A 25439-nucleotide genomic window follows, 5' to 3' on the forward strand; every position below is an offset into this window, starting at 1 on the left:
GCTCACTGCTACCTCCGCCTCCCAGGTTCATGCCATTCTCCTGCCTCAGCTTCCCGAGTAGCTGGGATTACAGGCGCCCACCACCAGGCCTGGCTAATTTTTGTATTTTTAGTAGAGACAGGGTTTCACCATGGTTGCCAGAATGGTCTCAATCTCTTGACCTTGTGACCTGCCCGTCTTGGCCTCCCAAAGTGCTGGGATTACAGGTGTGAGCCACCACACCCTGCCTAAAGGAATTTTGAGCTCTAAATAAATGGTTCTTCATTATTTCCTGAGAGTTCACTAAAATTTAAACAAATATTTGAAAAATAGTAAAAGATTAGATTGATTTTTTTTTTTTTTTTTTTTTAAAGCACATGGTACAGTGTTTTGAAAGATAAAGGCATGGCACTCTGAAGCTCCTCCCAATTTCTGATATATGATTGTTTTTGCAATGCATTGCTTTCTAACATTCATATTCTATTCTGTGCCTCTAATTCTTGTGGGCATTTAGTATTCTGTAAGAAACACTCAGGCCTTTGCCTCCATGTCCTTCGTTCCTGAGTCCTGGGTTTCTTTATGAGCTGGGTTTCATTTCTAGAGAAGGGCTTGTGTGTCTGGGAGGAGGCTGCTTGTTGCCTTTGTGTCTGACTGGTGTCTGGACTGGCCCCATGCAGTGGGGTCGCACTTTGTACCCCAGTGCACTCTGTATGCGCCACTTCATTGTCTTCTGGCGTTGGATGCTGCTGTGGCCTTGCCTGATTTCCTCTTTTTTTTGAGTCAGAGTCCCGCTCTGTCGCCCAGGCTAGAGTGCAGTGGTGCGATCTCGGCTCACTGCAAATTTCACTCCCGGGTTCAAGTGATTCTCTTGCCTCAGCCTCCCTAGTAGCTGGGATTACAGGTGCACACCGCCATGCCTGGCTAATTTTTTTGTATTTTTAGTAGATACAGGGTTTCACCACATTGGCCAGGCTGGTCTCAAACTCCTGACCTCAGGTGATCCCCCCGCCTCAGCCTCCCAAAGTGTTGGGATTACAGGCATGAGCCACCACACCTGGCCAGATTTGCTTTTTCTTCATGGGCGTCTAATGAGTTCTTGAGTTCAGTAACTGAACTCAGCCCTGTTTTCGTGTTTCTTGACTCCCCCAGGACTCTAGGTCTTATCTCTAAAAGGTTATTTTAGGCTTCCCAGTACATAGACAGAGCACTGCTAAGACCTATAGATTCAGCAGTTTTGGGCCAATTGCTCAGAACATGTGGAAAAGGCCTTTGTTTTAGCTCTTGGCCTTTGGTGGACTTACCACCCGGAATCTTAGGGAGTCTTCAGTGATGGCTTTTTGAATTAATTTAAATTGCATATGTAATAGGTAAGTCTATTCTTTTTAGGACCAGGATGTTAAAGACAAAGCCAAAGTCCATTCTTGCCACCAACCCCAGTTGAGGTCCCCTCCCCAGCACCCCAGCTGTAACTACTATCATGGGCTTAAGATATGTCCTTCCAGACCTTTTAAAACTGATTTTATATTTTAATACAAGTATGTTCTGTCCCATCCCAGAAAAATAGACCATGCTTACGCTGGTATATGAGTTGTTCTGGGTTTATTCAGAACAGTCTGGGGGTTGGTGTGGATTCCAAAGAGCTGCTCCTGGAGTGAACTTTTCATTCAAATTAAGCCAATACAGACATCAGCAAGTTATAACCATAAGTAGTATGCTGTCAGGAGTCAAAGCTTCATGCAAGCATTCCCAGGTATCTGTAGAGTTATGACCTTTAGACAGAAGCAGATGAACACTCTGTTACTCTGCAAGAATACAGACTTGCGTTCAGGTCATTTTGACACAGACTCATTTTAAGATCCGGCTGTACAGACATTCCACCAGCTCCATAGAACGCAGCAAAGAGCTGGGGATTTCATCGCGCCTCTCCTGAAAATACATAACACTGGGGTTTGTGTGTGTTTTATAAAGATCATAGTGAATACCTCATAAGCCACCTTTGTTTTTTTCCTACTGAACTTGAGCTTTCTCCATGTTAATACATATCTACTGGCAGCCAGGCATGGTGGCTCATCCTGGTAATCCCAGCACTTTCGGAGGTTGAGGCGGGCGGATCACCTGAGGTTAGGAGTTTGAGACCAGCCGGGCTAACATGGTGAAACCCTGTTTCTACTAAAAATACAAAAAGTTAGCCGGGCATGATGGCATGTGCCTGTAATCCCAGCTACTTGGGAGGCTGAGGCAGGAGAATCACCTGAACCTGGGAGATGGAGGTTGCGGTGAGCTGAGATTGCGCCACTGCACTCCAGCCTGAGCAACAAGAGCAAAACTCCGTCTCAAAAAAAAAAAAGTATCTACTGGCAAAGAAACGACTGAGTGCTTGAGTCAGCACCTATTTGAGTACATGCTACTGGAACATTCTTTAAATGAACTGAATTCACTATGAGGTGGTGTCCACTTAGACCCTGTGAAGGCTATGATGTTCCAGAAGGGCCTTGCTGGCGGCCTGGAGCCTCGGGGTGTGGTGGTTCTGGAGTCCTTTGAGTTGGAGGGGGGTCCTACATGCATTCCTTGCTCCCACTTTGTTCTCACTTTGTTTGGCTTCTCACTTTGTTTTTGTAGATGACATGGCAGAACTTCTCCTCGGGGAGTCGAAGCTGGAGCAGTACCTGAAGGAACACCCCCTGAGGCAGGGGGCCAGTCCCCGAGGCCCCAAGCCCCAGCTGACTGAGGTCCGCAAGCATCTGACCGCCGCCCTGGACCGAGGGAACCTTAAGGTACCATGGGCCTCTGGGCTGAGGCGACACTTCCTCACCTGCACACCGCCGTGGCTTATCTTCTTAGAAGCGGGCCAGCTCCCAGTTGGGTGGATGTGCCAGTCTCTAGGGTGGTTGACCACTGCGGGGGCTTCTGGGCCAACAGGGTCTCTCTAATGAGAGTCTTCAATGACACGCCATCTGCACAATGCCACTTATCTCTCAGATGCTTGAACTAAAGCTATCCGATATAACCCAGAGCTTAACCTGACATGTTACCCAGTTCTAGAAAAGAGAGAAGTTAATCACAAGGGGTGCTCAGCGCACAGCTTCCTGCTCATCAGTGTAACAAGCCACTGTGGCCCAGAGCTGTGGGAGGTTCCATACTGGTGCCAGCAGGCCTGGCGTCACGGTTGGGAGGCGGCCAGGAACTTCCCCGCATCTCAGCAAAGACCCTCACCCTCTGGCACAGGGAATCTTAGGCGCTGCCCCCTATCTGTCCATTCTGTTTTCTGGTCTCATTGCACTCAGGTTTCCTTTCCCTCTCACGTGGCTTTCCTTCCTTTCTTCTTGGACTCCTCATTCAGTTCCTTTTGCTTTTCATGGGGGTCATCTCCTCTTCCCGCCCTGCCCTTCTGCCCCCTGGGTGGCTCACACTCCCCTGGCTCTAGACACTTCCCCTAGTTCAGATGGCTGTCTGCGGCCTGCGCCATCCTGCCCCTCTTCCCCAGGATGTATTTCCCACTGAGGACAGTCTTTGGTGAACTTCTGGAGCTCTGACTTCTGTTTCCTCTTAACTTTGATGACTTCTTTCTCATTTTTCTTCTCTTCCTGTCTCGGAATCCTGTGAGGCTCCGTGTTTGGTCTTTGTTCTTGTTTGCGTGTGCACGCTTTCCCATGGGAAGCCATGCTTTCTTTGCCTTTACCTTTCATAGCTGTACTGCAAACTCAAGCCTGCTCCCGACTTGCTGTGTGACTCCAGGGAGATTACTCGCCTCTCTGCAGCTCAGTTCCTTTAGGTTTGAATGGGGTGGGCTCTTAAAGGGGTGAGCTTGGACCTTCCCGGCTCCTGCATGTTCTAAGCCTGTGAGCTTTCAATTTGAGCTGTTCCTCCTCTTGGTCATCTGGCCACCTCCTTGGCCCTGTTGCAATGGAGGGCGTGGGCAACCTTTGAGTAGGTTAGTATTGGTGTTGGTCAGTTGTGCAGCAACAGGCTTTTGGAAACCCTGATAGAGAGCTGCTTTCAAAATGGTCTCTGTGTATGTCGTCTGCACGGGACACAGCTCCAGGCCGCTAGGAGGTGGCTGGAGAGCGTCACCTCAACATAGGGACCCCGCCCCAGGCCCCCAGAGGGTGGCCGGAGAGGTCGCCTCAGCGCAGAGATCCCAGGTACTTAAGGACTCCCTGCTGCATCTGGGCTTTAAAAACCAGGTCTTCTCTTTCCCCGTTCAGTTTCTCTGTAAGGGCCATGCCACACTTTGGTGTGTGGCAGATCACTTGAGGCTAGGAGTTCAATACCAGCCTGGCCAACATGGCGAAACCCTGTCTCCATCTCATATGTTGTTTTTTTTTGAGACGGAGTCTTGCTCTGTCGCCCAGGCTGGAGTGCAGTGGCCGGATCTCAGCTAACTGCGAGCTCCGCCTCCCGGGTTCACGCCATTCTCCTGCCTCAGCCTCCCGAGTAGCTGGGACTACAGGCGCCTGCCGCCGCGCCCGGCTAGTTTTTTGTATTTTTTAGTAGAGACGGGGTTTCACCGTGTTAGCCAGGATGGTCTCCATCTCCTCACCTTGTGATCCGCCCACCCTGGCCTCCCAAAGTGCTGGGATTACAGGCTTGAGCCACCGCGCCCGGCCTCATCTCATATGTTCTTAACCAATGACATGATGACATAGGTGGACACAGGGGTAGGTCTTGATCTGGGGACACAGGTAGTAGGTCTTGATCAGCAGGAGAGGGTGAAGGGACAGCAGGCACATGGGCCGCAGCTCATAGTGATGGCCAGCCAGACTCAAGTGTCCTGCTGGGAGGTGTGAGGGGAGATATCTGGCTCATTTCTTTCCCCCGTCTACCCGCCCCCCAACTTCATGTTGAAAAATTCGCCTTTCATTTCACCAGGTGTTGATAGGTTTTGCTTTCCATCCTCTACAACGCCGTGTGGTAGTAAGCACATTGAATTTATTTTAGTATTTATTTATTTATTTATTTATTGAGACAGAATGTTGTTCTATCGCCCAGATGCCATCTCAGCTCACTGCAACCTCCACCTCCCAGGTTCAAGCAATTCTTCTGCCTCAGCCTCCCGAGTAGCTGTGACTACAGGTGTGTGCCGCCACACCTGGCTAATTTTTGTGTTTTTAGTAGAGACGGGGTTTCACCATGTTGGCCAGGCTGGTCTCGAACTCCTGACCTTAGGTGATCTGCCTACGTCGGCCTGTAATCCCTCCGAAAGTGCTGGGATTACAGGCCTGGGCCACTGCACGAAGCTGTTGAATTTAATTCAAGTTAAAATTCTTGAGTCTGAGTCCAGTTCTGGATTTATAGGCTGTGTGATTTTGGGATGTTACTTAACCTCTCTGAGCTTCATGTTTCTCAGCTGCAGGCCTACTTAGCCCAGGATTGTTTTGAGGCTCAAATGGAGAAATTCTTTCAAAGCTGTATAGCACTAGATACACATCATTTCTTGCTATGTTATTAGTTGCTACCTAGAGAGTTTTTTTCTCCCATTGCTGTTTTTCACTTTCCTCCATCTTGTAAAGAATGTTCCAAAGCCACACATCTTTTGCATGGGTGTGCTGTCCTACTCACACTGACTAATGTGAAACTTTCTCTTTCCTTGAGCTTAAGTCCAGCTTGTCTTAAGTGAATTGAGGCTGGGAAGACCAGAGCCAGCCAGGTGGAATGGAAGGAGTCCTGGACGAGGAGTCAGGACATCTGGCTTCTGATTCAAGGCAAGAAAATGGTCCTTATTGTGAGCAAGGTGGCCCCTGACACCGTGTTAGGGTTGTTCTCCCACTGCCCCAGCAGCCGAGGCACCCTGGCCAAGCCGTTTCCTGTGCTTGGGTGCAGATTGGACTCCCCCAAGGAGGCTCTCCCAGTGTCCAAACTGTGCCTCTAGGCTTGCAATTTTCTTCAATCTTTTTCTCCGCCTGGCTCTCCAGTTTGCTTTCGTTTTTTTTCCTCCTTTGGTAAAATATACATAACATACAACCTAACGTTATAGCTCTTTGTAAGTGTACAGTATAGTGGCATTAAGTATGTTATCGTTGTCACCACCCTCCATCTCCAGGCTCATCTTCCCAAACTGAACCTCTTGTGATGTATCCATTAATGCTAACTCCTCATTCCCCCTCCTCCTTCAATTCGCCTTTAATCCAGCGGTTCTCAGAGGCTGGAAGCTTGGGGAAGGAGGAAAGACTTCCCAGAATGTCCTAGGAAATGTGTTCAAAATACCCAAGCCTGGCCCGTCCCCCACCCGGGTGGAGAACCCCTGTGGCGGATGCTTTTTTTTTTTGAGACAGAGTCTCGCTCTGTCATCCAGGCTGGAGTGCAGTGGCATGATCTCGGCTCACTGCAGCCTCCACCTCCTGGGTTCAAGCGATTCTTGTGCCTCAGCCTCCTGAGTAGCTGGGATTACAGGTATGCACCACCACGCCCCACTAATGTTTGTATTTTTAGTAGAGATGGGGTTTCACCATGTTGGCCAGGCTGGTCACGGACTTCTGGCATCAAATGATCTGCCTGCCTCAGCCTCCCAAAGTGCTGGGATTATAGGTGTGAGCCACCGCACGCGGCGTGGATGCTTTTTTTCTCTTTTCTGAGTCTGTTTTGATTTCTCCGTCTCTAGATGTAATTCTAATTCCTCTGGTGCCTCTCCCTTGGGCCCCCCATAAACACCTTTGCTCCTATCAGTCCTCTTTGCCCACTCCACCATCCTTTCCAATGCTGCCTGATGTCCCTCTCTCTTCCAAGAAATGCCTGGAAGCTGACCACGTTGGCTGAGATAGCTGCTGTAACACGCTGTACCTGGCTACCTGGCCTTGTTGTCCACCCATCAAAGCTCTAGGTTACAGTATAAATAGTGTGGTTTCATGGTGTGCTTCCGTAAGCAAAAACCTCAGCTTTGAACCGCTTGGGCTCTGAGGAGAAGGTCTGGCCAAGGAAGATAAATCTGTTTCCTTATATAGGTGGCAGGGTGGCCTGTTCTCTCCCTAGGTGCTAGGGGACGGGTCGGGAAGGAGGGTAATGATGAGGCTTTGGGGAGTGGGGGACTGGCCAGGTCAGCCTCGCTGACTGGGAGGAAGGGGGGCCCACAGAGAACTTCCAGCCTTCAGCCTCTGGGGAGGGTACCAGGTCACCTCAGTTTAGAAACTTCAGTGGCTCAGTGAGAAACTTCGCCCTGGAAAGCAAGCAAGTCCTAATCTTCACATCCATTTGGGAAGGCCCTCCTTGATGATTTGGGTTACAGGGTTGTGGTGCATCTCCACTGCCATGGCCGGCCCACCAGGATGTCTGGGCCGCTTCTTTTCTGAGACAGGTGCTTGTATGTTTAACTTATGAAGCATTCCTTCCTTCCTTGGCCCAGCCGGCCCACCCAGCCATGGGCCTGGTGAGGGGAGCCGCAGGGTTTGGTTTTGGTTTGGTTTTTGCAACAGCTTTCTTGAAGTGTAATTCACATACCATACAACTCACCCATTCAGAGTGTCCACTTCAGCGATTTTTAGTATATTCATGAAGTTGTGCAACCATCACCACAATCAATTCTAGAACATTTTCATCACCTTCCAAAGAAACCCATCGTCATTAGCAGCCACCTCCCATTCCTAGCCAAGACGAATCTGTTTTCTGACTGTCGATTTGACTATCCTGGACATCTCATACACATGGAAGCATACAATATGTGGCCTTTTGTGACTGAATTTTTCACTTGGCATCATGTTTTTGGGGTTCGTCTATATTGTAGCACATAACAGTACTTCATTCTTTACTACAACTGAGTAATATTCCATTTTATGGCTAGCCCACGTTTTGGTGGACATTTGGGTTGTTTCCACTGTTTGGCTATTGTGGATAACACTGCTCAGAACATTCACGTCCAAACTCTTGTGTGGGGAGCTGTGGGGTTTTACGGCGGCAGCTGGCTGGGCTCCGAGGGAGCATCATGCCTGATATTGTAGGAAAATGCTTTTCTTTCTCTCCTTTCCCTTCTAGTCAGAATTCCTACAAGAATCCAATCTGATCATGGCCAAGTTGAATTATGTGGAAGGTGATTATAAAGAAGCTCTGAACATTTATGCCCGGGTGGGCCTGGACGACCTGCCGCTGACAGCTGCCCCGCCCTACAGGCTGCGGGTGATCGCAGAAGCCTATGCTACCAAAGGTGAGGCCCGTGCCTTCTAACACAGTATCCCATGCCCTGGAGCCAGCAGCGCCTCTTGGGAGCCGCCTGTTTGACCCCTGGCCCTTGGCTGGTGATGAACCTGGCAGCTCCCAGCAAGGCTGCTGGGGCCATCCTGCAGCACGTGCTGGGTCATGCTAAGCCCAGCAGGGGTTTGTTCCTCCGAGCCAGTGGCCATCAGCTGTCACTGAAGGGGATGAAGGAAAAACATTTCAGCAAAGTTTCTTTCTTTCTTTCTTTTTGAGATGGAGGTTTGCTCTTGTTGCCCAGGCTGGAGTGCAATGGCGCGATCTTGGCCCACCGCAACCTCCACCTCCCGGGTATAAGTGATTCTCCTGCCTCAACCTCCCGAGTAGCTGGGATTACAGGCATGTGCCACCATACCCGGCTAATTTTGTATTTTTAATAGACAGGGGGTTTCTCCATGTTGGTCAGGCTGGTCTCGAACTCCTGACGCCAGGTGATCCACCCACCTCAGCCTCCCAAAGTGCTGGGATTACAGGCGTGAGCCACCGTGCCTGGCTTCAGCAAAGTTTCTTGATAAGTAATATGCAACTTCAGCGGGGGCCTGCCTTGGTAATTAAAATCCTGCACAGCATATAGGGATTCATATCATATGGTCAGTTGGCCACATGGCTGATGATGTTTTTATTCATAAATGCCACCTCTGGGTTAATTAAGGCTAATCAGTTGCCACACAACAATCACTAGCAATCAGTCCTCTCTTAGTTAACTGTGTACCTATTCAGGGACAAGAAGAACGCGTAAATATCTCACTGCCATGAAGCAGTTTGCACTCTAGTGTGAGATAATGCAGTCTCATGGGAAGAAAAAGTATGGAAGCACAGGACACACAGATGACGGGACCGTTCCAAACTGCCGCTTCCTCAATCTATAGTGGGCATAATCACACCGACTTCATGGGGCTGTTAGGAGGATTAAGCCAAATAGTGTATGTAAAGCATTTAATGTAGTACCTGGCAAGTTCTAAATGCTGCATAAATGATATTTTAAAATCTCTACCAGGTGCGGTAGCTCACGCCTGTAATCCCAGCACTTTGGGAGGCCAAGGCGGGAGGATCACCTGAGGTCAGGAGTTCGAGACCAGCCTGGCCAACATGGCGAAACCCCGTCTCTACTGAAAGTACAAAAATTAGCCAGGTGTGGTGGCAGGCGCCTGTAATCCCAGCTACTCAGGAGGCTGAGGCAGGAGAATTGCTTGAACCCGGGAGACAGAGATTGCAGTGAGCTGAGATCACGCCATTGCACTCCAGCCTGGGTGACAAGAGCGAGACTCCATCTCAAAAAAATTTAAAAAATAAAAATAAAACCGCAACCCCAAACAGGGCAGCAAATGGTAAAAGCTAGGGATGGGTAATATGGGGAGGTCACTTCAGGCCAGCAGGGCCAGGAAGGCTTTCTAGAGCAAGAGGACACTTTGAATGGGACTTCTTAAGGCCATGGCAAGAAGTGGACTATCTGGAGTGGCTCCTGTCCTTCTGGCCATCTGCTGTTCAAACCAAGTACCGTGACTGACTGTGGCTGGCAGAGGCCAGGGCCCTGGGTGGCTTGTCCCTCCAGCACAGTCATGAGCTGGCCATTGTGTGCTGCCAGCACTTTCTGGCTGAGATGAGGGGGCTACAGGTGGTCCAGCCTGTCTGACTCAGTTGTCTTATGCAATGTTGAACAAAGACCCAGCCCGGGGCACACTTGTTAAGAGCTTTGTGATGGGAATGATGTATTCACCCAGTTCCCTGGGGACCCTTGAGTACTGCCAGGCTCCTCTAATTCTAAACACCCCCGTGGGCTCGGAAATAATGCTGTTGCTCTCGACAGGGCACTCTGGCAGTTTAATGGGCACGCCCCTTTGAGGCTGCCTCTGGGGTCCTGACAGCGTTTGGCTTTGTTTGCATCTGTCTGAGCTGTAGGGAATGCTGGGGTCTGTGCCACACAGCCACGTTCTTCTCTCCCTGGTGCTCACCCATCTACCTCACGTGCATCAGGAGCTGTGTGTGTGTGTGGCCAGCAACAGTATTCCGGAAGGAGAGCAAAGCATCATCTGGCAATTTCCACCTGCCCAACTGCCCTGGGGCTGGTGGGTGGAACCAGGAGTTGGCTTGCTATTTGGGGGTGGGAGGTGGCTTTGGGGCCTGCCCAGTACCCAGAGCCTACATCCTAGGACTGGTTCTGAGATAGTTTAATGGAGGTAGGCTGTCTACAGGTGGCACTGCCAGCTCAGTCTTGTGTCTGCCATGAAAGGTGGGCAAGGAGGACAGGCGACTTGGGCCCTGAGCCTGGCCCTGGGTGATATGTGGTCACCCTACCCATGAGGTTGTGGCATTGGCTCTTGGGACACTTGCTGGCTCACGGGAGACCTGGGTCTGGCTAGTTTCTGACTTCCGTGAGTGCAGGTAGAGTCACATGTGTACTGGGAGAGGGAAGGGTCAGTTCTGCCTAGAGGAAGTGGCCAGCAGCCTGGGGGCTCCAGGCCCTGGAGAGCCTGGTGGGCCAGGCGAGAGGCAGTGTAGAGGGACAGTTTTGAGCACCGGCCCTGACCATCTGCCTGAGTCCTACTCTGTGTGTCACATGCTGGCTCTGGGGCCTTGTCCAAGTTCCCTAGCCTCTCTCTGCCCCTGTTTCCCCGCCCATCAAGCTCTCATTGGCTTGTCACAGGACTGCATGAGAGAGCACACATGAAATTCTTCTACAGCGCCAGCACATAGTGAGCACGATGTAAATGTCAGCTGAAGCTGAGTGTTGGGTGGGCCGTGAGGGACTGGAAGTGACTTGTACTAACAGGGCAATTTTGGGCCCAATTCATGGAGATGCCCAGAGACAGGCCTGCTCTCTGAGGAGTTCAAGAGGCCCTTGGTCCTAGCTCTGTGTAGGAATATTCTTGGCTCTCTTTCTTCACCAAGGTCCCTGAGGATTTTTAAGGGGAGGCTGCTGCCAGGGGGTTCTCTGAATGTTGGTCCCTCCCCTATCTGCACACGCTCTAGGCAGCGGGATTGACCTACACACTTTCTTTGTCACCTCAACTTCTCCCTGGTGACCTGAGGTCTGAGTTGGTCAGGGTTTTCAGATAGAGTCCCTTCCCCTAGCCAGCCAGCATTAGCCTTTGCTGATTGGGAATTGGAAGACTGTATGGTTCAGCTCCCAGAACGTCCTATGGGCCAGCACTATGTTAGGGAATTTCCTGTCTCTTTAACTCTCCAAACCCCAAATCTACTGAAGAGAGAAATGAGAGCAGGTAAGGTTATGCAGAAGCGTAGCAGTGGCCATGGTGTACTGAAAGATTCCTGCGCGCCGGGTGTTGGTGCCCTTTATCCCAGTATCTCATTCACTCTTTTTTTTTTTTTTTTTTTTTTTAAACGGAGTCTCACTCTGTCACCTGGGCTGGAATGCAATGGTGCAATCTGGGCCCACTGCAACCTCCGCTTCCCAGGTTTAAGTGATTCTTCTGCCTCAGCCTCCCAAGTAGCTGGGATTACAGGTGTGCACCATTACACCTGGCTAATTTTTTTTATTTTTTAGTAGAGACAGGGTTTCACCATGTTGGCCAGGCTGGTCTCGAACTCCTGATCTCGGGTGATCTGCCCACCTCGGCCTCCCAAAGTGTTGGGATTATAGGTGTGAGCCACCGCGCCCAGCCTTCATTCATTCTTTACCACCACCTATGAGGTAAACACCATTGTTCTTTCCATTTTACAGAAAAGAAACCTGGGGCACAGAGAGGTTAGGTAAACCTGCCCAGGGCCCTACAGCTAGGAAGTGGTCGAGCCAGGACTTGACCTCAGAGACTGGCTCTAGGGCCCGTGTTCTCCTCCAAGTGGCAGAATGGGGTCTCAGTCTGACGCCTATGTTCCTAATTGCTCTCTTTTGTTGGCATATGGACTGGAACTCAGCTAGGCCAGGTAAGGTTTCTTCAGGGAGAAAACATTCAGGTCACTCGAGAATACCCTAGATTTGTACTCCCGCCCTTGGTTCCTCTACTTTAATGCCTCACCCTTGCCGGGTTTCCTCTTGTAAGTTCTGTCCTTCAAGCTCATATTGCTGTCTTCTCTGAAGCCCCCTGGGACCCACCCATTCAGAGTCAATCATATTTGATGCTGTCATAGCACAGTACATTAGAATTATGTAAGAAATGACTGGAGTTGTACGCATGCTCACTTAGGCGTTCTTGCCTTGCCAATCTAGCATTCCTAGAAGAAGGTCATCTACCAGTTACACTCCGCCATTTTGCCCCTTAGTGCGCATGCTTGCGCCCACTCGCCCAATTCCTGAGAACTTGTTGGGAAGCTGCTGATCACCAATTTCGAGTTTCTTCTATCTGCTGGGAGGCTGCTTTTTCCTGATGCAGGCTGCTACCAATTATTATTTTAGAGAAACAGTTAACAACTGCCTGACCATCACCTGATGGTCACCTGACATTTCTGGGGTGTGTGTGTGTCGCGGGGAGCCCTCTCCTGCTCTGCTCGTGCCTGACTGGCTGCCTCCTATAACAGGGCTGTTTGGCTTTCTCAGCATTTTCTGTGACTTTCTTTTCTGCGTACACAGAGGAAAGTAAGCACCTATCTCTGCTTTATAAACAGAAACATAATTAATAGAAGAGACAAAATGAACAGTTCCCTTTTTAGTAAAACAAAATTTTAAAACTGGAAATTTAAAAATTTTAAAAGTGGGGCCTGGAAACAGCAGGGGAGTTAACTTCCTTTCCAGATCGCATGGCACCAAAGCAGAGGGCTGGCTCTAGAGAGTAAATGGGGCCTGCACAATCATCTCCCATGTAGACATTTTATTTCCCAGTAGGGGAGACTGTGCCAGAGAGGAGAAGGGACTTGCCCTATGCCACACAATCCAGGGCAGGACCAAGATGTGGGGATGTTTCTTGGTAGGAAATTTTTCCATCAAGCTGAGTGACCTCTGTGCCCAGGTGGAGGAGGCGGCACCATGTCGGGCCCTTTACAGAGCTCCTTTACCTTCTCCATTCCTCCCTGCTCCTGGGGTGGCAACTGCTCTTCCATGCAGTGGTTAAGGGCATGAAGCTTCGGGGCCAGACTGTCCAGGTTTGACCTCTGGCTCTGCCACTTACTAGCTAAAAGGTCTTGGGCGAATTATTTTCACCCCACTGGGTCTGTTTCTCATCTGTAAATGGAGATAATAATAATATCTACCTTATAGGGTTGTGCAGGGAATGGATGAATACATGTAAAGCACTTAGCACAATGCCCGGCAGATCAACAAATGTGTTATTTTTATTCTTACCACAAATGATTGGCCTCTTCATTTGTTTGACCACAAATGATTGGCCTCTTCAGATGCACCAGGTGACAACATCTGGTTATGGGGAGAGGGGAGAGGCCGGCTTTTTTCCATGAATACATTGGTGCCTTAGTGGATCTGCTTTGTCAGGCGGAGGGTTTGACCATCAGGAAGTGGGACCTGGGAGCCATACATTTATAGGGGGAATCTTTTTTTTTTTTTTTCCTGAGACAGAGTTTCACTCTTATTGCCCAGGCTGGAGTGCAGTGGCATGATCTCAGCTCACGGTAACTTCTGTTTCCCAGGTTCAAGTGATTCTCCTGCCTCAGCCTCCCGAGCAGCTGGGATTACAGGTGTGTGCCACCATGCCCGGCTAATTTTTTTTGTATTTTTAGTAAAGACGGGGTTTTACCATGTTGACCAGGCTGGTCTCGAACCCCTGACCTCAGTTGATCCACCTGCCTTGGCCTCCCAAAGTGCCGGGATTACAGGCGTGAGCTACCACGCCTGGCCTAGCAGGGGAATCTTTAGGGGAAGATCACATGAAGATCAGAGGCCTGGAGTGTGGCTTAGGGAAGGGAAAGTTGTTGCTGATGTTGGAGGATGGCGAGTACCTAGAAGTCAGCAGCAGCTGGAGAAGCTACCCGCATCATCCCTTCTGCCCAGCCCCAGCCAGATGCTTGGCAGGCAGATGGAGTGAGCAGGTGTGCTCTGTTCACAGAGCGGGTGGAGGGGCAGTGCAAATCCAAGTCAGCTTCGACAACTCCATCCCACAGGGCTTTCTGAGGGCAGGACCTAAGCTCCTGCCTTAGGCATATGCAGAGGGGTAAACGGTGTATGCAGCGCTGACCGCCCAAGCCATGCTGCAAATCCATTTTCTAGTTTCTGCCACAATCTATGCATTAGGGCCTTTTCAGTTGTAGATGAAAGAAAACCCAGCTTAAACTGACTTCAGTGGCAGCTGGCTTCAGGGCTCAAATACATGGATTCTTCCTCTCTGTTTCCCTTCCCCTCTTGTCGCTTTCCATCTCAGACCGCAGGTGAGCAGAGCAGCTCCAGACTCTCATTCTCCTGGGTGTGATCCTCAGACATCTCGGCCGGGTTCTTGTTGTATCTTATTCCACCCCAACTGGATCACATTCTCACCCTTGATCCAGTTACCATGGTGAAAAGGGGCTGGTCCCATTGGGGGATCAGAGGAAGGGCAGTATCCAGTGTCCATGACAAATGTCCACAGCAGTGGCTCCTCTGAATCAAATATGCCCAAGGCTCTTTCTTTTTTTCTTTGAGGTAGCATCATTGAGCCTTTCATCAAATATGCCCAGGGCTCTTTCTTTTTTTCTTTGAGGTAGCATCTGCAGGGAAGAAGAGAAGGGAAAATTGGGGAGCAGCCAGGTGACTGCTCTGTGAGAGAGTCACTGTGGACCAGAGATGACCTTGGGAGCAGACCGCGTGAGGCCGATCAACACTGAAGGAATGGGGCTTTTTGGGGGAAGAGCAGCCTCCAGGGGTGGAGGAGCAGGCCTTACCTGTGTAGAGGGCTCTTGGAGGAAGAAACTCGGTCTGTTTTGGCCTCAGGGACAGTGCCAGAGCCGGGCATTGGAAACTGTGTGAAGTTCAACATTAGTCCCATTTATGGAAGCCGATTTCTAACCTCACAGCTGCCGGAGAGCTCAGCCGCACTGAGAGGCAGGGCTTCCCTGTGCCTGAGCATTTATCGAGCGCTGATGGAGAGCCTGGCATGGTGTGCGGTGATTTACCTGCGTGATTGTGCTCATCCTGAGAACAATCCTGGACCCTAGGATTATCGTTCCCTGCAGAGGGGTTAAGAGGCTGCTTTTCAGAGTTGAGATGGGATTCAAAGCAAGGCCTGTGGACTCCAACATCCATACTCTTTCCACTTTACTGAGCTGCCTGTCAATGGGAGCGTAATCACTCATTGTGAGTGAGGATATGGTTGATGCGATTCTGGTGTGAGATAACCTGCTCAGCCTTGATTGTGTTCTGTGATTTGTGAGTGATTTAAGTCTGGCTTTTCTTATCTGCAAAACAGAGCTAATAATGCTCTCACAGGAGTACTGAGAAGACTAAATAAGAGAAAATGGGAAGATGCTTTGCATTGATAAATCCAAGGTCAGTGGAAGGGGATTTGAATAGTCAGATCTCATGGACAGCTGAGGCTGGGAGCAGCAGGTGGCTGTGATGGCCTTGCCCCTCCTGTCCCTGAAGGCCCTGCCCGCCACGCTCCTTCGCTGAGCCAGCCAGCAATGCTTCTAGCTGTCCCTGGTATTGATCTCTTGTTTCATACCCACAATTTTATTTTATTGTTCTTTTTAAAAATTTATTATTTATTTACTTTTTTGAAACAGGGTCTTGCTCCGTTGCCAGGCTGTTGTGATCTCGGCTCACCGCAACCTCTGCCTTCCAGGCTCAAGCAATCCTCCCACCTCAGCTGGGACTACAGGCATGCACCATCCTGCCTGGCTAATTTTTGGTGTTTTTTCTAGAGATGAGGTTTTTCCATGTTGCCTAGGCTGGTCCCGAACTCCTGAACTCAAGCGATCCTCCTGCCTTGGCCTCCCAAAGTGCTGGGATTACAGGCATGAGCCAGTGCACCTGGCCTTATTGTTCTCAATATAGACAAAATACATGTGTTTTATATAAAATTCAGAAATGCAGACTAATCAAAAGAACATAAAGATATCCATTACCCCATCTATTCAAGGCAGTTGCTGTTAACACTATAGTTCGTTTCCTTCCAGATCTTCTCTACACCTCCTATATGTGTGAATTTTTTTTTATAAAAGTGGGATTATACCATATATACTGCTTTGTGAACTGCTTTTTCTACTTCACTATAGATCGTAAACACTTTCCATGACAGTAGATACATTTCTGCAACATTTAAGCAGCTGTATAACATTTCATAGTATGGATGAAGTATAATCTATTTAAGTAAAGCCTCTATTTTTGCACATGTAGGTTGTTTTCAGCTTTTCACTGTTATACACGAGGCTGTGATGAGTACCTTGTCAGCCTGGTCTTTGTGCCTGTTCTTTTTTTTTTTTTTTTTTTTTGAGACGGAGTCTCGCTCTGTCGCCCAGGCTGGAGTGCAGTGGCCGGATCTCAGCTCACTGCAAGCTCCGCCTCCTGGGTTTACGCCATTCTCCTACCTCTGCCTCCGGAGTAGCTGGGACTACAGGCGCCCGCCACCTCGCCCGGCTAGTTTTTTGTATTTTTCACCGTGTTAGCCAGGATGGTCTCAATCTCCTGACCTCGTGATCCGCCCGCCTTGGCCTCCCAAAGGTGCCTGTTCTTAATGATTTCCCGAGGAGAGGTTTCCAGCAGTGGAGTTTCTGGGTCAGAGAGAGGTATTTCCAGATTGCCCTGCAGAACGGGGCACCTGTGTCCTTTCCTACCTGCAGTGTGAGGAACCAGCCTCCTCTCATTCCAGCCAACACTGAATGCAATTCCTTTGATTTAAAAATGATCATTTATTCTTTAGCTGTGTATTGAGTGTAGGCTGTTTGGAAAATAAAAAAATATATATATACTTTATTTAAAAATATTTATAAATAAAATCAGGTACCCTACTATTACTTCAGCTGGTTAACCACTGTTAAACACACACACATACACACACACACACATTATATATAGTATATTTAATATTTTTATATACAATTGGGATTATGCTTTATATCCTATTTTATATTCTTTTTTCACTCTGTGTGTGTATGTATGTACAATTATTTTTCCACATCATTAAATATTTTTGAAAACATAGTTTTTAAAGGCTGCACAGTGGTGTGCCTTATGGAGTTTTTTTCTTTTTTTGAGACGGGGTCTTGCTTTGTCACCCAGGTTGGAGTGCAGTGGCGCTATCTTGGCTCACTGCAACCTCCATCCCCCACACTGGGCTCAAGAGATCCTCCTGTCTCAGCCCCCACAAGTAGCTGAGACGACAGGCATGCACCACCACACCTGGCTAATTTTTAAATTTTTTGTAGAGATGGGATTTTGACATGTTGCCCAGGCTGGTCTCGAACTCCTGGGCTCAGGTGAGCCTCCCACCTTGACCTCCCAAAGTGCTGGGATTACAGACATGAGCTGCGGTGCCGGGCCTATGAATATTTTTGAAACAGCTGCCCATGAAACATCTAGGTCATTTCAGTTTTCATATTATAAATACACTCTATAGCTTTTTTCCCCCAATTTATTTTATTTGGTAAAACACGTATAACAAAATTTCCCATCTTCATCATTTTTAAGTGCACAGTTCAGTGGGATTAAATGTATTCTTCACATTGCTGGGCAACTGTCACCACCATCCATCTCCAGAACTCTTTCCCTTTTAAAAACTCATGAAACAATAACTCCCCATTCCCCTCCCACCCTCAGTTGCTGGCAGACACCATTCTACTTTCTGTTTGCCTGATTTTGCCTACTCTAGGTGCCTCATATAAGTGGAGTCATGTGGTATTTGCCTTTTTGTGATTGGCCTACATTTCACTTAACACAGTGTTCTCAAGGTTCATCCATGTTGTAACATGTCAGAATTTTCTTTCATCTACAGGCAAAGTAATACTCTATTGTGTGCACGTATCACGTTTTGACTCAATTTGTGGCTTAACACATGGTCTGTCCTGGAAAATGTCCCATGTGTACTTGAGAAGAAAATTGGGTAGAGTGACTGTTTGTGTCTCTTAGGTCTAGTTGGCTTATTGTGTTAAGTCCTCTATGTCCTTATTTCTGTCTGGTTGTTTTGCTTGTTTGTTTTGTTTTGTTTTTTGAGATGGAGTTTCACTCTTGTTGCCCAGTCTGGAGTGCAACGGCACGATCTCGGCTCACCACAACCTCTGCCTCCTGGATTCAAGCGATTCTCCTGCCTCAGCCTCCTGAGTAGCTGGGATTACAGGCATGCACCACCACACCCAGCTAATTTTGTATTTTTAGGAGAGACGGGGTTTCTCCCTGTTGGTCAGGCTGGTCTTGAACTCCTGACCTCAGGTGATCTGCCCACCTCGGCCTCCTAAAGTGCTGGGATTACAGGTGTGAGCCACCATGCCTGGCCTGGTTGTTCTATTCATTCTTAAGAGAGGATTATTGAAGTTTCCAACTACTATTATAGAATTCTCTGTTTCTCCCTTCAATTCAATATATGATGTTTTTCCTTCATATATTTTGATGGTCTGTAATTACGTATGTAAATGTTTATAATTGTTATATCTTCTTACTGTATTGACTCTTTATTAATACATAACATCCTTCTTTGTCTCTTATTTGTGTATTTTTAGAGATGGGGTCTCATTCTGTCACCCAGGCTGGAGTGCAGTGGTGCTATCATAGCTCACTGTAACTTTGAATTCCTGGGCTCAAGAGATCTCCTGCTTCAGCCTGCCAAGTAGCTAGAATTACAGATGTCTACCATCATAACCCTGCTAATTTTTTTATTTTTTATAGAGATAGGGTCTCACTATGTTGCCCAGGATAGTCTTAAACTCCTAGCATCAAATGACTCTCCTGCCTCAGCCTCCTGGTAGCTGAGATTACAGGAGTATGCCACCACACCCAACACCTTTTTTGATTTAAAGTCTGTTTTGTTGGATCTTAGTATAGCCATCCCTGCTTTCTTGGTTACTATTTGCATGAATATCTTTTTGTTTGTTTGTTTTGTGACAGAGTCTCACCCTGTCACCCAGGCTGCAGAACAGTGGTATGATTACAGCTCACTGCAGCCTCAGCCTCCTGAGTTCAAGTGATACTCTTGCCTCAGCCTCCCAAGTAGCTGGGACTAAAGGCTCATGCCACCATGTCTGGCTAATTTTTAAATTTTATTTTGTAGAGACGAAGTCTTACTGTGTTGCTCAGGCTGGTCTTGAATTCCCGGGCTTAAGCAATCCTCCCACCTCGGCCTCCCTGAAATATGAGCCACTTTGTCCACTCAGAATATCTTTTTCCATTCTTTCACTTTCAATATATTTGTGTCTGTGGATCTAGAGTCTCTTGTAAACAGCATATAGTTAGATCATGTTTTTTTAATGCATTCTGTCAATCTCCATCTTTTGATTGGCCCGGTTGAAATATCTGTTTCCATTCTTTCACTATCAATGTATTTGTGTCTGTGGATCTAGAGTCTCTTGTAGACAGCATATAGTTGGATCATGTTTTTTTAATGCATTCTGTCAATGTCCATCTTTTGACTGGAGAGTTTAATCCATTTCCATTTAAAGTAGGTACTGATGAGGGACTTACTTCTGTAATTTGCTATGTTTTCTACATGCCTTATAGCCTTTTTTGTCTCTTGCTTTATGCATTATTGTCTTCTTTTGTTAGTTGATTTTTTTTTTGTAGTGAAATGTTTAAATTTCTTTCTCATTTCCTTTTGTGTATATTTGCTAGCTATTTTCTTTGTGGTTACCATGAAGATTCCATTTAATATCCTAAAGTTTAACACTCTAACTTAAAAGTATATAAGCTTGACTAACATACAAAAACTCCATTCCTGTAAAGCTCTATCCCCACCCCTTTCCATTACTGATGTCGCAAAATTATATCTTTATACATTGTATGCCCCAAAACATAAAGCTAATAATTCTTTTAAGTGCATTGTCTCTTAAATTATATAGGAAACAAAATGTGGAATTACAAACCAAAGTTATAATAATACTAGTTTTTGAGTAATAATTTAAAAAATATATTAGTCTCTTAAGTCATGTGGTTAATAAAAAGTGGAGTTACAAACCATTGTTACAATAATACTAGTTTTATAATTGCTAATGCATTCACTTTTATTGAGATCCTTAGTTCTTTATATAGCTTAGAGTTATTGCTTAGTGTCCTTTCATTTCACCTTGCACGGCTTGTGTGAACATTTCTTGCAGGGCAGTTCTAGTGGTAAAAAAAAACTCCTCAGCTTTTGTTTACTTGGGAATTTTTTAATTTCTCTCTCACTTTTGAAGGATAGCTTTGGCAGATACGGGATTCTTGGTTGATATGGTTTGCTCTGTGTCCCCATCCAGATCTCATTTTGAATTGTAATACCCATATGTTGAGTGAGGGATTTGTGATCTCCACGTATTAAGGGAGGGAGGTGATTGGTTCATGGGTGCAGTTTTCCCCATGCTGTTCTCCTGATGGTGAGTGAGGTCTCATGTGATCTGATGGTTTTGTAAGTGTTTGGAAGTTCTTCCTTCACTCTCTCTCTCTCCCCCACTGCCTTGTAAAGAAGGTGGCTGCATCCCCTTCCACCATGATTGTAAGTCTCCCGAGGCCTCCCCAGCAATGTGGAACTGTGAGCCAATTAATCCTCTTTCCTTTAGAAATTACCTAGGCTCAAGGAAGTTCTTTATAGCGGTGTGAAAAAGGACTAGTACATTGGTTAAGAGTCTGTTTCTTTCAGCACTTTGAATATATCAGCCTATTGCAATCTGGCCTGCTATGTTTCTGATGAGAAATCTGATAATTTTATTGAGGGTCCCTTGTATGTGACAAGTTGCTTCTTGTTGCTTTTAAGATTCTTTCTTTGTCCTTCAAAAGTTTGATTATAACGTGCCTTAGTATGGGTCTTTCTCAGTTCATTTTATTTGGAGTTTGTTGAGCTTCTTGGATGTTTATATTCTGGAGCTGAAAAAGTACAATAAATGGTAATTGTACTTTTCACTTACTATCTTTCACCAAATTTCAAAAGTTTTCAGTCATTATTTCTTCAAATATTCTCTCTGCTCCTTTCTCTTTCCCTTTTCCTTCTATAATTCCCACAATGCATATGTTAGTTCTCTTGATGGTGTTCCACATGTTTCTTAGGCTCTGTTCACTTTTCTTCAATCTTTTTTTCTGTTTGTTCTTCAGTGTCATAGTCATTTTTGTGTTGCTGTCACATAACACTAGAAACTGGGTAGCTTATAAAGAAAAGAATTTATTTCTCACATTCCTGGAGGCTAGGAAGTCCAATATAAAGTGTCCTAGCATCTGGCAAGGGTCTTCTTGCCTTATCATCCCATGGTGGAAGGTGAGAGGGTGAGAGAAAGAAGGAAAAGGGGGCTGGATTTCCTCTTTTATAATGAATCCACTCCCAAGATAATGGCATTAATCACTCACTGTGTCTTCATGGTATGGTCACCACTTATCAGGCCCTACCTCCCAACACTGTTGCAATGGGGATTAAGTCTTCAATACACCCTTTTTATGGGACACATTCAAACCATAGCACTTATTCTTGATAATTTCTATTGTCGTGTCTTCAAGTTTACTGCCTGCTCAAGTTTGCCCTTGAAGCCCTCTAGTGAATTTTTCATCTCACTTATTGTACTTTTCAGCTCTAGAATTTCACTTCTGTTTTTTATGGAGACATGGTCTTGCTCTGTCACCCAGGCTTGAATGCTATGGCACTATCACAGCTCAGTGTAAGCTTGGGCTCCTGGGCTCAAGCGATGCTCCTGCCTTAGCCTCCCAAAGTGCTGCAGTTACAGGTGTGAGCTACTGCACCCAGCCCAGAATTTCTTTCTTTCTTTCTTTCTTTTTTTTTTCATATATAAACTATTTATTAGCAGACAAGACCTACAGACTTATTTCTTCTTGGACTCACCCACAGTGTGGCTATGGTGGCCAGTGGTCTTGGTGTGCTGACTTTGGACATGAAGGCCCCAGAAGTGGCGCAGCCCTCTGTGGGCTCGAATTTTCTTCAGTCGGTCTAGGTCTTCACGAAGCTTGTCCAGACCATTGGCTAGGACCTGGCTATATTTTCCATCCTTTACACCCTTCTGCCTGTTCAAGAACCAGTCTGGGATCTTGTGCTGGCGTGGATTCTGCATAATGGTGATCACACGTTCCACCTCATCCTCAGTGAGTTCTCCCACCCTCTTGGTATGGTCAAGTGTCTGCTTTCCTCAACACCACATGAGCATATCTTTGGCCCACACCCTTAATAGCAGTGATGGCAAAGCCTGTTTTCCACCGCCCATCGATGTTGGTGTTCAGTACTTGCAAAATACGCTGGAACTTTTCAGGGATCTCTAGAGACATGGCGACAGCACAAGCGGTGGCACGCAGGCCTCCTGTCCAGAATTTCTTATTGGTTTTTGTTTTAGGTTTTCTGTCTCCTTTTTGACATTTCAATTTTGTACATACATCATTTTCTTGACTTTCACCACATCTTCCTTCAGTCCCTTGAGCATCTTTAAAATGGTTGTTTCTTTGTCTGGTAGATCTGCCATCAGGTCTTTTTCAAGGACAGTTTCAGTTGATATATACTTTTCCTCTGAATGGGCTGCTCTTTCCATTTTTGTGTGTGTGCCTTGTGATTTTTTTGTTGTTACTGAAAAATAGACATTTGAATCTAATAATGTGGTAACTCTGGAAATTGGATTCTCCCTGTTCCTCAGGGTTTGCTGCTTTTGTTTATTTAAAAAAGAAAAAAAGTGTTGTAGGCTGTCTTTGTGCCAAGGATCAGCCTGGGGTATATATTTGAGGTCTTCTTAGGTCTTCTCTGAGTCTGTGCCTTTCCATGGGCATGCATGGTCAACCATCTAATTTTCCCCATGTATGTAGTTGCCTTTAAATGCTCTAGTCTCAAATGTCTGGCTCTCAAAAAGGAAAAAGAGAAAAATGAGGCTGGGGGAAGGGCACTGGCCCTTTAAATCCTCTGGATGTCACTTCTGTTGGTATATGTGGGGTGGCTTGCAATAATGAAGGGAGGTACAGCAACAATGGCTACTGCTTGTTGTCTGCACTCCTGTGATCAGAAGCAACACAGATACCCAATATTTGGAGGAGAGGGTGCTCTTTGCCCACCCTAGCTCCTGCAAGCTTCATATTTGCTTCTCTAGGAATGTGTTCACAGATTCTACTATGCTAAGAGCTGAAATTAACTGCAATTTACCATCAAGATTTCCCCCTGGAAATTGCAAGCCTTCAAGAGACCCCAGAGTTCCAAAATAGTTAAATTGAACAGATTGTGCCAGTACAATAGTTGTCTATGGGGGAAGATAGATTCCTGGTGCTTCATAGTCCACCATCTTCCCGGAATTCTGTTTATAGCTTTTTAAATAACAGACTTATTGATATATAATTTATATACCATACAATTCAACCCTTTAAAGTATACAATTCAGTGGTTTTTAGTATATTCAGAGTTGTGCAACCATCACCGCAATCAATTTCAGAAAATTTTTATTACTCCAAAAAAGAAACCTTTACCCATTAACAGTTACTTCCCATTTCCTGAATCCCACCCCAACTCTATAGCCCTAGTCAGCTACTAATCTGTACCCTATAGATTTGCCTGGTCTAGACATTTTTTATAAATGAAATCATTTTACTTTTTGTATCTGGCTTCTTTCATTTAGCATAATGTTTTAAAGGTTCTTATATGTTGCTGCATGTGTCATTCCTTTTTGTGGCTGAATATTACATTGTATGGATATACCATTTTGCATATTTTGTTCATTCATCAGTTGGTAGACAGCAGGTTGTTTCTATTATTTGACTATTATTAATAATGCTGCTATGAACATTTATGTACAAGTTTTTTGGTGAGCATAATCCCATCCAAAACATTTTGGGTTTTCATTTATCTTGGATATATACTTAGGGGTAGGATTATTGGATTACGTGGTAACTCTGAGTGTAAGTTTTTGAGGAACTGCAAGCTGTTTGCCAGAGCAGCTCCACCTGCATGAAGGTTCTAATTTCTTCACATCCTCATCAACACTTGTTGTTATCTGTCTTTTTGATTATGGCCATCCTAGAGTGTATGAAATGGTATCTCATTGTGGTTTTTATTTGCATTTCCCTAATGATAAGTGGTATTAAGCAATTTTTCATGTGCTTATTGGCCATTTGTGTATCTTCTTTGGAGAAATATCTATTCAGATTCTTTGCCCATTTTTAATTGGATTATTTGTCTTTCTATTATCGAGTTGTAGTAGTTCTTTTTTTTTTGAGACAGAGTCTCGCTCTGTCGCCCAGGCTGGAGTGCAATGGCGCGATCTCAGCTCACTGCAAGCTCCGCCTCCTGGGTTCGCGCCATTCTCCTGCCTCAGCCTCCCGAGTAGCTGGGACTACAGGCGCCCGCCACCTTGCCCAGCTAGCTTTTTGTATTTTTTAGTAGAGACGGGGTTTCACCGGGTTAGCCAGGATGGTCTCGATCGCCTGACCTCGTGATCCGCCCATCTCGGCCTCCCAAAGTGCTGGGATTACAGGCTTGAGCCACCGCGCCCGGCCTAGTAGTTCTTTATATATCCTAAATACAATTTCTTTTACAGATATATGGTTTGTAAATATTTTCTCCAATTTTGTGGGTTGTCTTTCACTCTGATGTCCTTTGAAATGCAAACATTTTTCATTTTGATTAAGTCCAGTTCACTTTTTCTTTTATTATTTTTGTCCTTTTGGTTTTGTATCTAAGAAACCACTGCCTAATCAAGTTTATGAAGATTTACTCTTGTGGTTTCTTCTATGTGTTTTATAGTTTTTACTCTTAAATTTAGGTGTCTGATCCATTTTGAGTTACTTTTTGTATATTTTTGTGAGGTCAGCATCCACCTTCATTCTTTTTGTATGTGGAAAGTTGTTTCAGCACCATTTGTTGAAAATACTGTTCTTTCTCCATTGAATTGTCTTGGCATGCTTGTTGAAAATTAGTTGAGCATATATGTAAGTGTTTATTTCTGGACTCTCTGTTCTATTCCACTGGTCTGTATGTCTGTCCTTATGCCAATACCACACTGTCTTTATTACTGTAGCTTTGTAGTACATTTTGAGTTTGGGGAGTATGAGTTTTCTAACTTTGTTCTTCTTTTTCAAGATTGTTTTGGCTTACATTTCCATATAAATTTTAGGGTCAGGTTGTAAATTAGTGTAAGAAATAATACTTGATAGGGATTGTGTTGAATCTGTAGATTGATTTGGGAAGTATTGCTATCTTAACAATATCAGGTCTTCCAATCCATGAACATGGGATGTCTTCTTTAATTTCTTTCAAAAATGTTTTGTAGGCCGGGTACGGTGGCTCAAGTCTGTAATCCCAGCACTTTGGGAGGCCGAGATG

The 25439-nt window shown here is 46.2% G+C and overlaps 1 protein-coding gene and 1 pseudogene across 1 annotated transcript in view; one reads left to right on the top strand and one right to left on the bottom strand.

The window, feature by feature from the left end:
* The first annotated feature begins 2603 nt into the window (after window positions 1-2603).
* The window catches only part of TTC7B (tetratricopeptide repeat domain 7B), a 260809-nt gene continuing 237973 nt past the window's right edge, over window positions 2604-25439 (top strand). Inside the window, exons 1-2 of the mRNA XM_011991788.1 lie at window positions 2604-2753; window positions 7942-8110. Coding sequence (XP_011847178.1) covers window positions 2604-2753; window positions 7942-8110 — 319 coding nt within the window. The remainder of the gene's footprint in view (window positions 2754-7941; window positions 8111-25439) is intronic.
* LOC105547969 lies at window positions 21958-22414 on the bottom strand (annotated as a pseudogene).

This window comes from Mandrillus leucophaeus, unplaced genomic scaffold (assembly GCF_000951045.1).
Source record: "Mandrillus leucophaeus isolate KB7577 unplaced genomic scaffold, Mleu.le_1.0 Scaffold4, whole genome shotgun sequence".
NCBI classification, from domain to species: domain Eukaryota; kingdom Metazoa; phylum Chordata; class Mammalia; order Primates; family Cercopithecidae; genus Mandrillus; species Mandrillus leucophaeus.